The sequence below is a fragment of the Dermacentor variabilis genome, unplaced genomic scaffold (assembly GCF_050947875.1).
Source record: "Dermacentor variabilis isolate Ectoservices unplaced genomic scaffold, ASM5094787v1 scaffold_13, whole genome shotgun sequence".
Taxonomy (NCBI): domain Eukaryota; kingdom Metazoa; phylum Arthropoda; class Arachnida; order Ixodida; family Ixodidae; genus Dermacentor; species Dermacentor variabilis.
In genome coordinates, this window is record NW_027460291.1 from 39,949,195 (window position 1) to 39,963,832 (window position 14,638).

Below are 14,638 nucleotides of genomic sequence, written 5' to 3' on the forward strand. Positions count from 1 at the left end.
AGGTTGTAGGGTACATTGGAAAGTTGAGAGACTTTGTGTCTCAACAGCAAGCTGTGCCAGAAGAAGTGTACAAGAACATTGACTATTTGGACAGTTTTGTTACTTCCTGTGCTTTGAAAGTACAAGTGCAGAAGAAGATTACAGATTTTTTTTCTAAATGAGAAAGGCAGCATTATAACTACTATGAACCTTGTATTTGTTGATATGTACAGAATCCATTTCACACATTTCTAGCACTATAGATGACATGTCTTTTGCTCCATGAATTGCATTTCAAATTTTTGACTATACCATGTCTTATGTTGGTCTAGTGAATATTCAGTTTAGTGAACTTTCAGTTAAGTGAACTATTTCCTTCGGTCCCTTGAAGTTCATTCAAGTGAGAGTTCACTGTATGTTCTAATTAACGAAAGTTAGATTACAATAAATATTGCATGTGCCTGCCAGGACCAGAGCATGAGTCCAAATTATCCAATTTTCTGAATTAATGAGGGTCAACTTAGCAAGGTTTTACTGTATTAACATGGTAACTGGGATTATACAGGCTGTGTCATTGAAACTGAAACTCCAAATGCAGCAACGAGCATTGAATGGGGATTCAAACAGCAAGCGATGTCCAGATCGTAGTCGAAGACACAGTCAGGCACAGCTGCAACGGCCAGTCAGCTACACCCCACGCTCAGTTGTGGCCGGGAGTTGAGCAGCTAACCAATGTGGGAAGCTTGCCACTCGCCTAAGTGCACATTTATTCACACCACTCGTTCTGTAACAGTCACTTCCATTTTGTCAGTAGGTTCTTTTTTTTTTTTTTTTTGAATAATACTGAAAACCCCCTGAAGGCAAAACTGTGCTGCTGTTTCAGTTTGGAGTGAGCATTGACAAGGAAGTGCACGAGGGTCTCTACAGCCTGTACTTCCACAACTGCCTGGTTGGCTCGCTGGGATTCCTCAACAATTCGGCAAATCTCTCGGTGAGTCTCCTTCCATCGTCTGCTCTCTGCACGGTGTGTATTCACTTCTGAAATGCAATTGGCGACTTTGAACCATTTATGCAGAAAGTAAGAGTCTTAATTCTTCCCTCATTGCTGCAGAGTGTCAAACAAAAAAAGCAAAACGCAAATTATTGGGAGATATTTGGCAGGAATTCAGTACATTTAGTTTAGCTGGAAAATTTTGAAACTGATGTGTTCTGATGAGGGAAAAATGAGATCTTCGTGTACTTGATTTAGGTGCACGTTAAAGAAGCTCAAGAGCTAAAAACTAATCCAGAAGCTACGGTGACCTTCATGACCCACTGTGCACTTTTGGTGGATTAAATCCTACAGTTCAGTTTAAGAAGTTGCCATCCAGCACACTAGTGGAATGTGCTGCTGAGTTTGGTCTTCCTGAATGGTAAACTTTGCAGCGTAAGAAAGTTTGTCTCAGTCTTGGTGAAACCTTGGACCGCTGCCCCTGGTGGGGAGGGGGGGGGTAGTTGCTGTGCCATCTGAGCTAACTAGGAGGCTAGCTGATGCTACTAGTATAGAGCCGAATTAATCGACAACTCAAAACACTAAAGCTTAAAATAAAAAAATTCTGAAATGGTGACATGCAATGGTCCTAGGTGTAATCCTCAGCTTAGGGAAGGTATTCTGTAAGAGTCCATCTAGTGGAGTGTTCATTTCAGCCATTCCTGATTGGCTAGGGTCGCTTGTATACGCCTCGCTCATACAGCTGCATCCAGTCAGCAGCGGCCGAAATGGACAGTCTACTAGGTGGACTCTTACAGAATACCCCCCCAGGATGAATTTCTCTTCCATGGTCAGGCGCGCTTTTCCACAGCCCCAAAACACCTGACAGCTTTGTAGCATTCCACCACTAAAATTTCTCCACTTCGCAGCAGCGGCATACCAAGTGTTTCTCGAGTGGGTGGGCAAACCGCAAACCATTTGGCTTTCTTTCTCTCTCCACACACACACTTAATTGAATTTGAATTTTACATTACATTAACTCTGACGGGTACCTTATTTTCGCCAAATGTTTGATGGTGCCTTGATTAGTTTTCCGAGGACATTGGAGAGACCAACAACGAATGTCTTATGACACTTGACAGGGTGTCTACCAACCGGGAAAACCGGAAGTTCTCAGGGAATTTGAATATTCTGGAAATAGGGAAAACTCAGGGAATTTGCACTTACATCAGGGAAAATTAGCTGTGATTCTATTGAAAGGGTACGAAAGTCGTGGTAATGCTGGCTCGCGTAATAAAGAGGGATAGTAACGAATAGGTCTTTTGACGCCGCATCGTCGGCTGCAGGAGTTGCCAGTGTACAGTAAAACGACCGACTTTCCAGAGGCCCGATAATTCAGACGGCTTTGCGGCACCACTGCGTACCCGATAGAGTAATTGTATAAGAATGTCTGAAATTTTGGACGCAAGAACCCTTCACCGTCTGATTTTCCAGACTTCTTGCTGTGACCGCAGGTATCAAAGCCACCACTGCTGCCGTTTTGATTACCTCGCCGCTGCCGTAAACGCTAGGCCTAGCTGCTTCAACGTTCGCTGTTAAGCTTCTTGCCGTTCGGCGCCGTGTTTTTCATTGAAAGAATTTGCCTCTATAAGCAATGGCACCGACTCTATCTTTGTGGTCCTCACGATTGGCTTCGAAGCTCGGAAAGCACGGCGCGTTACCTAATGCCGGTTCCTGAAAGTCAGCTTCGCCTCAATACGGAAATGTTACATGGTGAAACATACGTTAAAGTCTTGCAGTGAAACATAACAAGCGTGGGTAGGGCCAATTGTCACGCCACGCAGTATCTATTCTTTGACTATACACGCATCCACCTGCCATCTCCTGTCACAGTACGAGCACCGATATGCCTAATAAGTGCACAGGTAGGCCTTTTCGGATGTGCCTGTGGCGATTTGAGCCCTTAGTGGCAGTAAAAGACATTAATTTCTTCGAACTGCCCGATTTTGCGAACGCTTTCGCGGACCCTAGGTAGTCCAAGAATGTGCACGTTGACTGTACAACTGACGAAGAGGATGCTTCAAATGGTCCGTGGGGCGAACACGCGGTGGAAAGAGGACGAGAACAGAAAAAACCTACGCATTGAGGAATGAACGGGAAAGGAAGTGTGACGCCGCTCCTTTCAAGGAGCTTGAGCTCAAAAAACGAAGTGTTGGCTGATGCCGAGATGCAAGTGTCCCTCATACAAACCAAAATAAACTCTTTAAAGCAGTGAAACGCAACATTGAGGCACTGTGTGCGGGCTGAGAGTATGTCAGGACAGTTGAGGTTGACACACCAGCTGTTGAGAGAGCATCTCACTTGTGACAAAGTTCGGGCCTCATACCAATGCGCTTGCTATCAATTGGTAAAAATATCTCATATTCAAAAATATTTGTTTCTGTGTGCATCTCCTTTTTATTTGTATTTGAGAATGTTCGACTCGACCCTGCCAATGCTGCAGCCCAGGCACAAGAACAGCCTCGTGCAGCCGAGCGTAAGCAGCCACTGCGTACCGAGAATCCGGCAGCCTACCAAGCCATCGTTTAATGAACTGTCAGGATTAATCCAGTGATAAACACCGGGGCCGCACATTTCAGCTTCGCTGGTTAACGATCTGTGTGGAGTGCCTGGGCGGTGATTTTTTTTTTACAAGGGCTGCGTTTGATCCAGCTGCATTTAACTTTGCACAGAGATTTTCCATAGTGTTTCACACATTCAGAAAATTTGATCTTGGTGGCATCTGTATATACAGTTCTGCAGGGTGGTGGGCTAAATTCTGCCCCACTCGTTAGACACTCTTAATGCTCTAAAATGCTTGCATGCGTAATGTGTTGTCAAAGCCCCGATTACCTATGCACTTAGAACTTTGTTTCTGCATCACCCATTACCTGATCCTTATTGTAGCCAAACAAAGAAGCCTCGTTTAGTTCACTGAGGGCACTAGGCGAACCTATCATGTATATCACATGTAAAAAAAGTTCAAAACAGTGAGAGTTCAATAATTATTCGTAACGCTTCTGAATAAGCCAGAAAGGTTAAAACATTGTGACAGATTGCACTTAAGATGCTGCTCATTCTTTCTAAGTATAAAGCTTCTGAAACGTGAAGATCTCTGGTCGCATTGGAAACATAGTTGGTAACAGCATAGTGACACTTTCAAACACTTGCTACTTCTTTTGTTTTTTTGGTGCAAAAGCTGTAGTTAACCGACACGCATTTAATATCACACACAAATTCAGCATACCGTTCCCACTATGTTTGCAAAATTTTAAGTTGGTTGTAGCTCTAATTATATATGCCAGAACAACAATCCTAAGTTTTACGCCACTCGTAAAACTGACTTATAATGCTACGAACCACTTGCATACATAATATCTTGCAAAAAGGTGCATTTAACACATCCATTAGGAATGTTGCCTACACATTACCCATACGGTGCCCTTAATTTTCCCCAAATTTAAACAAAGTGCCTTGCTTTTTTCACCAAGGACACCAGAAAAACTACGAACCTCGTATGATGCACAAAAATAGGGAGAAAAAGAGGATTCAGTAATCATTTGCAACACTTCTGCATTTGCATGCATTTGCAGGAGACCACTATGTCATTGCACGCAGTCACCAATGGGAGTCGCGGGCTTCCCCGCATCCTTGAGGAGCGCGTGCTTTGCCGAATCTCAGCTTTGCGTCTCAGTCGCTGGAAACTTGAAAGCTCTCGCGAGGCTTCCAATCATGAGCGATTTACGCCTCTCCCCCGCTGCCGCTGCCGCCGTACTGACTTGGCGGCTGTTGAACTGTTAAGCATGAGGTCACGGGTTTGATTCCTGGCCACAGAGACCACATTTCGGTGGCGGGTGTACTGCAATAATGTTCATGTACCGTGCATTAGGTGCAAATTAAACCCTAGGTGGTCAAAATTTATCTGATGTTCTCCCTGACAACGGCGTGCCTCCTAATCAGATCATGCATGGCTTTGGTAATTACAACCACAGAATTTATTATTTAATTTTTCTGTTGCGGGGTATAGTCCACGTAGATGTACACATACAGTGTGGTCCACTGTATGTGTACGTATGTATGTGTATGTAGGGAACATGCAGCTAGTCTTCTGCCATCGATTATTGCTGGGAAATGGCGCAAGGCCCCATAGATGACTTTCTCTTACATATAAGTGTATCTGCCATTGATTATATCGGCCATTTCTTTCCAATAAAGTAGAATAGATGTTCGAGTTATATTGACTTTACTACTGGTAGATGTTCCCTTGAACAGTAGACTGTACTGTACACTGTCTTTTATGAAAGGGAACGTGCGAGCACGTGGCCTGTGCTCTGCGGCGGCTGCCTACAGCGCCATCAACCGACAGCTGAAGAAAGCGCGTTCACTTTTGGCGTCATCAATTGGCAAACAAAATAATGAGTCATGGCCAGTGGACAAGTGCTGCTAGATTACGCTTCCTCTCCGCTCGCACAGCAAGCGGTGCCTGCAGCGTGTCATCTGCTGCAAACAAATCGAGCGTGGTGCACGAGCATGGTCAAACAGCGCTGTCTCTCGGCTTACGTCAGTTGTGCTTTGCCTAAACTAGGGCTACATAGGTGAGAGCGATGCACTCCGATGAAGGTTTGGTTGCAGCTTATCTATTACTGAATGATACAGAGTATCATTCAGTGATACTCTGTATCACTGAATGCCTCCCAGTACCAATACCAAATTTTTCTGGTATATATTTTTTCATTGCTTTTATACGTAACTGTTGACCAAATAATAATGATTTATAATCTCAATGAGAAGGTCATTGCAAGATATGTGTAGAGCTAATGCAGCAGGAGAAGGTGGAATAACAGTCAGTCTGATAAAATACGGCCAGGATATTGTACTAGAAAAGCATGCAACTCCTTATGCTCAATGCCTCATGATTTCAAGTGTTCAAGGGACTTCAAAGGGTGCTTCTCTTTTATAGTGTTCCTTTAACCTTTTTCCATACCTGTGACTTCCTTCCAACAGGTGTCCATCTCGGAGCGGAATGATGGCAGCTTCCTGTCAGCTGGGGAGATCCCATTGCCACAGGTCTACTTCCTCATGGCTGTTGTGTTCTTTGCTGTTGGCTGCTACTGGATCTACCTGCTCCGCCAGAGGAAGCAAGTGTTGTTTAGGGTCATTATGGCATGAGGGCTTTTATTATATACCAGGTTTTCGATTTTAATGAAAACAGACTTTAATAAGTCTATTTCCATTAAAATAAATAACCCTGTGCAGATCTCCTGTGGTATGCGACTCAATTGTCACATCAGCTGGATTATGTACTTGAAGGGGTGGACACTACTTGACAGACTAATTGCTGAGTGATGCTAGCGAACTAAAGATCACTAATTCATTTTAATATTAATCACTTTAGATTGCGGGTCCCTATTGCAGTATTGAAAGCAAGCAGTAATGACATGCCTCCATTTAGCAGAAATCTTGTGTATAGCACCTGTTTCAATACATACATCAAAATCTGTGGCAAAATGCATTGGTGTTACAGTTAACATATATTACCACTCCATTTTCTGCAATGCTGGTATGTGTTAATGCTAACATCGCTGCAGTGGAAAAGGAGAAAAAGTTAGTAAACAAGTATTATCCAAGAAAATCTGAGAAATTTTTGCGTTTTCTAGTGTGGGCGTATAAACCAGGAAATTATATGGACCAGGAACCAATTCAAGTTTTGGTGTGTTAGGTTTGAAATTTTTCTGAGGGCATACTCGTCTTCAGGACAAAAGAAAATACTTGTATTATTTCCCTTTTAAAATCGGCGGTCACTACTTCTTTTGCTTGCCATGTTTCTTATATGTAAATTGATATTCGGTAGTGGTGTGTAAATGTTAAAAATTTTTAATATAACTCGAACTTAAGTTTAAAAAATATTCACATTCAGTTCAAGTGCCATTTTATCCAGTAGTGTATGAATATTTGACATGACACGAATATTTTCGAAGCTTACCAGGGTCGCTATCTCGTATGCGTTCGAAAAGCCGACGTTCAGTTTTGCCTCGGGCAATTGACGTACATTGACCTAGACTGCGATAATGGTGCAGCCTGAACATTCTGCACAGTTTCGTGTAACTTCGCACAGTCATTGTCATGGCAGATGGCATAAGTAGGACAATAAATCCACGGGCTGATTCACATGACAGAGGTGCCTGGGAGCAAGAAAGGTCATGTGATGGCAGGCATACATTCACACAACATGGTGATATAACAGAAGGCGTAACAAGACAAAACAAGAATAACAATAGATCAAAGAATAACAGAACATAACAAGAATAACAAGATGGGCTGCTCTTAGCTTCACTGCACTCCCACAGCGTAATTGTAAAGAGAGGCCAGCCGGACTTTTCTTTTAGAGCCCATTCCTGCAGCAAGCGTCAGCGTCCTACCTCTGAACCGAGCGAATGAGCACAGAGAAAGATGAGATTGAACACGTAGCTGGGGATGACAAAAGCGGCGAGAGCAAAGAAAGCATGAGGAGGAAAGCAGAGGAGAAGGGTGGCAAAAGCATGAGAAGGAAAGCATAGTGCTGCACACAAGAAGGTCTTTGCGGCGATGATGGCTACGAGATGGTGCCAGAGTAGTGCGTGCCATCTGTATGGAAACAAAGTGCTGCATGTGCAAAGGTTTTCTGCAGCGGCTTCTATGAATCGCACCCACACAGCATCCACGCGTTTCTTCTCGCAATCTCCTGATTAACGAGGCAGTCTCGCCACATTTCACTCTGTTTGCAACATGCCGCATGAGACAGATTGTTCGTGCCAGCCAGTATATCGCGAAATGAAAACAGACATACTGCTGTGCTCAAATTTCGCATTAGGGAGTATCATAAATGTCGGTGAATTTTTTTCTCCACAATTTTCAAGAGATCAGGCATAAAACTCTACTAGGTTCACACACACCAGCACACTCAAGCGACAAAACACGAAATGACTTGTTGTGTACAGCCATTCCTTGGCATCAGTAAATGTCATAATTGAGAAAAGCAAAGTTGTTTACTACCCACCGTGGTTGCTTAGCGGCTATGGTGTTGGGTTGCTAAGCACGAGCTCGCGGGATCGAATCCTGGCTGCGGCGGCCGCATTTCGATGGGGGCGAAATGCAACCCGTCTACTTAGATTTAGGTGCACGTTAAAGAACCCCAGGTGATCAAAATTACTCCAGAGTACTTCACTATGACGTGCCTCATAATCAGATGGTGGTTTTGGCACGTGAAACCCCATAATTTAATTTTAAAGTTGTTTACCTTTCCTCATGCATCTCTCCTTGTACTCGCAGGCAAGAAGCCTACAAGATCCACTTTCTAATGGGTCTCCTTGTCTTCGTCAAGTCATGCTCCCTGCTACTGCATGGGGTGAGTTGCCTCTATAGTCACTAAATGTAAGGCACCGCATGCACGACACATGGCAACTGCATAGCTGCCGTCATGTTTGGTATAACCCATTTGTTACAGCTTGTAGTGCAGCCTCTGATTCTTCTCCACAAGGTGTACCACTGTGAAAGGGAGCACCTAGTAGGTGCTCAAGCAGTGATTACTCTGACCCTCTGTTACCTCGGACCTTGTTTACTGCTACTTTACAAGTAACTTTTCTGCCTTAAAACAAGTGCTGTTGACAGTCAGGAAAGCCAATTGGGTATTCTTCATATCAGTTCCTACTGTACCCCAAATTCTGTACCATGCATGTGTTGACTTCCAAATGTTGTAACAGAAGGTCACAGTGAAACAAGAAGTTTGTGGGTTCTAGCATGATTCTTTTAAAGCTTTGTAAGTTCTCCACATACTGGCAAACCACAGAAAATAAATATATATAGTAAAAGGTGTTGCATTTCATTTAATAGGTGATAAGCTAAACGCAGTGCCATTCCCTGCTGCAGACTGTGATCGTACGATGTGTTTTTCGGCCTCTGAATCTCGTGTAAACAAGGCATGAGGCGCATAAAATTGACAGCAGTAGCCGCCCGACCCGTATGAAAGCACCAGCGCGCACTCTGTTTCTTATTTCAGTTCCAGCAAACCCCCTCCCGGGTCGTTGCATGCTGCATGTGGGGCGTAGTGCTGTTGGAAGCGTACTGCACACTTTTAGTAGACGATAACACAAGTGCGCTGCAGTTTTCTACTGCAGGCAGCGCGATGTGAGCGTCATGTTTCACTCCAGTGCCATCCGGCGTCGCCCACCAGCTCGATTTCTTTTCTGTGACTCGTTCTCATCCTAAAGCACTGCACAATAGAAAACCAACAAAACGTGTCTTTGGCCGCCAGAGCCTCACCAGTTCAACGTGCATCAGCATCTCGTGCCGCAACGATTTGCATTACGTAGAGGTCAACTGCAGTTGAGCCTATCAAATTCTTTAGTTGCTTCAGATCATACCTTTTCCCAGTTAGTACTTTTTTTTGCTCATTTTTTTTTTTTTCATATGAACGAGGCTCTACTGTATATCCCAGACAACACCTCTCGAATGAGACCTCTTGTCCACATGGCTTTGTGGCAAATACAGTCGAAACTCGCAATAACGAAATCGCCGGGGAAAGCAAGAAAATTCACTTTCGCAGGAATTTTTAAGTCTGTAAACTTACTTTGTCGAGCCTTGCCTTGCAGCAATTTGACAGCTCTGCCTTCACACTGCAAAAAGTGGTCCTTTGCCACAGTGTCGTCATGCTTGCCAAAAAATGAACAAATTGTGTCGAAGGCACCTAACACATCTCGTGGGTTTGTCTTGATGTTTTGGTCCTTTGTGATCCTCGGCGTCGGTCATCTCCTCATGCAGAGCCATGCTGAGGCTGTCTGGAACTTCATTTTCCATGGCACAAGGTTCGTCCCATGCTTTGGTCAGCAATGGCGGCACTGCACTGACAGCACTGTCCCTGAGTGTACCTTTGGCCAAATCGTCCTCTGGTGCTGGTGGATCAGCGCATGAGGCTTGCTGTGTGGCAATGAAACCGGTGTGCTTAAAACAATTTGCAGTCATGGCTAGACACATTTCTCCGCACCATTTCCGAGCGCACTGAGAATGGAAGCCTTGTTTTTCAAAATTGTAGACAGCGAGCCGCACGCAATTCCAAATTCGTCAGTGATCTCCGTTTTCTTCCTGCCCGTTCTTCCTACCATCTTTTTTCCTACTCTGGGCAATAATTGCAGTCTTATATTATAGCGTGAAAAATTTCCACTTTTGGTTGATGGTGGCACCTTGGCAGGCTGGCAAAGCAGACAGTCTAATCTGCACACACACAGCTGACGCAATCTAGCACCAACTGCACACACCGACAACACTGTGCGCACGTGATCATGTGCGCGGTACACAAAGCACAAAGTGTCATCAGAGTCTTCACATGTGGATGTAGATTTGGCTCGTCAGCGATTATGGATCAGCCTGCCACACAGGCATTCTGCTGTGTTAGCCCACACAGGATATAAACTTGCCCACTGCGATATCGCCTCTGCTTTATTTTGTGTTATCTTTTTTTTCTCTAATTTATCTGGTCAGGACACTGCGCAGTACTCACCCGTTGCAAAGGATAAACCACAATCATCATCATTGCTGTTGCCTGTTGCCAGGTGCAACTGCTCCACCTCTGATTTTTTTTGTAAACAAAAGTGTGTGTGGCCACACAAGGGCACTGTGGCTGCAGTTTACACAATTTAAGGGCACAACTAATGCATTTGAACAGTTTGCTTACACTGTTAGTGTTGCGTGAGTAGGTCTATATGCGGATTCCTTTACAGAAAATTTTGTTACCTCAGGATTTCGTTATTGCGGATTTCGACTATGTGGATGCTGATGTCCTCCTTTCGGCTTTTATTTTATTTAAGCAGCAGTAACAAGAAAAACCACTCTGACTTGAAGCTCGAAGCATGTGTCACTGTGTGTGAAATGGTTTTGGAGGTAGCATTAGTGTGGAAGGCCACCTCTGCTTTCTTCATCCAGATGCACGTGAAGCACGCTAATGACTTAAATCATGAAGTCATCTCTTAACAGGAGTTTATTAAGACAGAAAACATAGCTATCGCTATAATGTGAATTAGCGTTGCTGTTGTCTTTCTTCTGAACCTTGGTATCTGTTCTGCTGGTGCAGATAAACTACCACTTCATCTCGAAGGATGGCTCACCTATCGAAGCCTGGGCTGTGCTCTTCTATATCACCCACCTGTGAGTACAATGATGCAGCAAGATGTTATGCTAGAGAGTGTAGCTGTATTACTTCTGGGGAAGCGAGGGTGGAGTAAAAAGATGAAACCAATGCTAAAGAACACGTTGCCCACTACTGTTGAATGTCTTTTCTTTAGTTGTTTTTGTCGTTAGACCTACAAGGACCAAAAAAATGTTACTGCATTTGAGAATTCATTTGCTACCAGCAAAGTAAGGCTAGGAAGCGAAATAGTGGATAACACAACTGCAGTCGAAAAGTTGTCAGCAAAAAAATGACATGCCTGCCATATGTACTTGTGTGAGGGCTACATCTCTAAATTTGGGCCTAAATATTTTAGAAAAAAATGCTAACCTTGATATAATGAACACGGATATGATGAATTATTGAATATAACAAAGTAAACACAAAATTTGGTTGGCGATAATATATTTCAATGGAGCACAGCATACAGAAGTTATAACGCAAGTTGCCAAAGTCGTGAATATTCACACTATAAGCGGTATTGCACTATATTCAAAACAGTATTTTTCAAAGGCTGCAGCTACATTTGCAAACCATGTAGACCAAGCAATTGCACTTATCTCAGAATCGAAGCATGCGACGGAATGTTTGCATCCATTTAAATTTATAAACATTGAAAGGTTTAACATCTGCAGACTCGTGGTCTTCGCACAAAGCCGACAGAGCAACACAGACAAAAAGAAACCATATAGAGGAAAGTAAATCGCCAACTAATTTTTCAAACCTGCTCATTTGTTCAGAGTTTCTTGCAGCACTGCCACCAACTTCATAAAACTAATGTTAAACAATGACTGAAATTTCATGCACCTACGGTGCCTCGTTCGATTTCTTGGACTTGTTCGCATGCATGCTGTCGAAAACATTGCAGCCACGATCTGAGTTACCGCCATTCGAACGTTGCACATGTCACCCGTGCCCTCATTTTCGTTCTCGGGGTGGTTCCTCCGCTTTCCAAATGCCATACTTGGCACCAAACCACAACATTGGTCGCCAGCTACCAACGAGGCAGCGCTGTTAGGCCTAGTTTAGCCAGTGGTGGTGTCGGGCGGCATGCCGTTGCAAGATCACGCTTGATATGTTCATGCCCGTACGCAATTAAATGGAGATTACGCTCACGGCCTAAATAGAGGGCAGTACACACGAAGAGGAGCTCGAGTTTACGGGTGACCAGCCGCGGCAACTGGTGGGGACAGTAAAAGCTTGTATATGGAAATAAAGTCTAAAAGCTCTGAATTGAATTTGCGGAATGCAGCTGAAACTGACAGCGTTGCTGAGTCTAGGTCGCATGCATGATATCTGCCCTTCATGACGACGCACATCGCGGCGAGCGAATCCCACAGCCTCAACCGTCATGAAAGTTCAAATAATTATTTTCAATAAAGCATGGCATACAACTAGACTCTGGAAACAATTTTTCCGCTAGGCTGAAATAAGAGAACACTGTACAGTCAATGTGCGATTTTTCGGACTCGCTTGGTGTCGCGAGAACTTCCGAAAAATTGGGCAGTCCAAAAAATTGAATACATGCCTTTTACTGCCCCCAAGGGCTCAAATCGCTATAGGCACGTCTTAATTAGCGCTGAAGGCTTGTCAGTGCACATTATTAGGCGTTTCAGTGCTTGTACTGTGAAGGAAGACTACCATGTCTACCATGTGAGACCATGTGAGACTACCATGTGAGACTTCCAGAACGTACCATGTCCGATGACAATTACCCCTTTGCACTTCTGGTATGCTTCACCGCGTAACATTGCTGTATTGAGGCGAAGCTGACTTTCGGGAACCGGCATTGTGCAACGCGCTGTGCTTTCCGAGCTTCGAAGCCATTGGCGAAGATTATGAAGGTGGAATCGGCGCCGTTGTTAAGAGCGGCGAATTGTTTTGATGAAAAACACGGCACTGAACATCAACAAGCTTGGTAGTGAACGTTCAAGATTTTAGGCTTAGCATTGCCGCTGTGGTGACTACGGCTGCCAGTGGATCTTCATGCGAGAGTGCCAGTTTGAGGTGGCAAGATAATCTTTGCTGTTACAGTCTTGACAGTTCAAGTCAATGAATGGCATGTCATCTCTTTGCCCATGTTTGAATTCTTTCTGCTATGTAGCCACGTGGGCTGTGGGGGAAAATTGTGATTTACTGTGTGAGTGCAGATAAATAATGCCAGTATGCAGTGCCATGGGAATGAAACAATAATTGGTTTGTGTTACCTTCAATGTATCTACTTCACTGTGAAGGCTCAAGGGGCAGCTCTGCAAAAGTCTGCATTTGATCCTAAGGCCATTAACAGTCCAAGAGTGAGAAGGTTCCTGAGCAAGCACAGGTCACAGATTATATGGGAAAGGCAGCCTGACCTTTGTTGTGCAGTGAAGACAAATGCCACGCTCTGCAGCCTGCATCGCCATCCCTCCTCTGAAAGCAGAGCTCGCGCTTCTTAAGCCTAAACCGGTTTTGTCAAAACGCTACTGCCACTACTGTGCTCAGTTGTTTGCTTTCCTTACATTGTATCGTTTAGTGTTGTTTCTTCAGCACCAACCTGAACACCAGCTACTCTGCCTATAAATGTCAATTTTACTGTTGTTGATAAAGAGACAATAAAGGCAGATGTTAAGTCAAGCTAACGTGATAGATTGGTGCTTGAGAATGTCTACAGCACCAACGTTATTGCGAACAGGGCTTTAGTAATCGATAAATGAGGTAAATGCAGGACACGATTAGAGACTCCCCTGGGACATTCAATTACTAGCCTGAAGACGAAGGCATTCCTCATTATAATTCTTTCACTAGTATTCCACCACTCATAAAAAAGGATCATTGTATTGCATTATAAGACGAAAGAAAATCCTACTTCTCCAGTGCTGTTCGATCTTTAGAAAAAAAGGAACTTGACGTTACGCTTGAACGATGCTGGCAGTCGAAAGTTTTCATTGTTTCCACTCTGTGCCACCCACTCTTTTGTGTTACATTAATTTCATTATCACATAGTGCTGCTCTGGTTTTGCTGGCTTGCGAGCCTCCCACAAACTGCAAGTTGCAGAAAATGCCACATCCATGTGATGTCGCGGAATTGACGAGCGGTCCACGCCACTTGACCCAGAGCAGCTGCAGCGACGGATCCAATGCTCTGTCTTGGCTCAGTTTATCCATGTCTGCGCGTTTGCATTTTGCGCAGGAAACCATAGTGCCGTCTGTCGGGTGCCATTTTACTCACCGATGGCAGTAAATGGTGGTGATGGCGTATGCAACGCCACCACTCCCCACTCGGGGGCTGGCGATTTGAATTGTGCTAAAGGTATGCGTACCCTTTTGATGCAGTTTTCTCGTAAACCATGTCTTTTCTTGACGCCAAATAAGCGCTGCGAGGTTTCTGGATTGGTATTTTAATAATCCGTGTCGACTTAGTATTTGCCTTTAGTGTCCCTTTAAACCCTCCAAGTACACTGATTTCTGCCAAT

At 44.2% G+C, this 14,638-nt stretch overlaps 1 protein-coding gene across 1 annotated transcript in view; it reads left to right on the forward strand.

Annotated features, from left to right (window-relative positions):
* Positions 1–14,638, forward strand: part of LOC142566734 (protein GPR107) — a 156,267-nt gene that overhangs the window by 76,005 nt on the left and 65,624 nt on the right. Inside the window, exons 7-10 of the mRNA XM_075677603.1 lie at positions 863–970; positions 5,993–6,126; positions 8,297–8,372; positions 11,091–11,164. Coding sequence (XP_075533718.1) covers positions 863–970; positions 5,993–6,126; positions 8,297–8,372; positions 11,091–11,164 — 392 coding nt within the window. The remainder of the gene's footprint in view (positions 1–862; positions 971–5,992; positions 6,127–8,296; positions 8,373–11,090; positions 11,165–14,638) is intronic.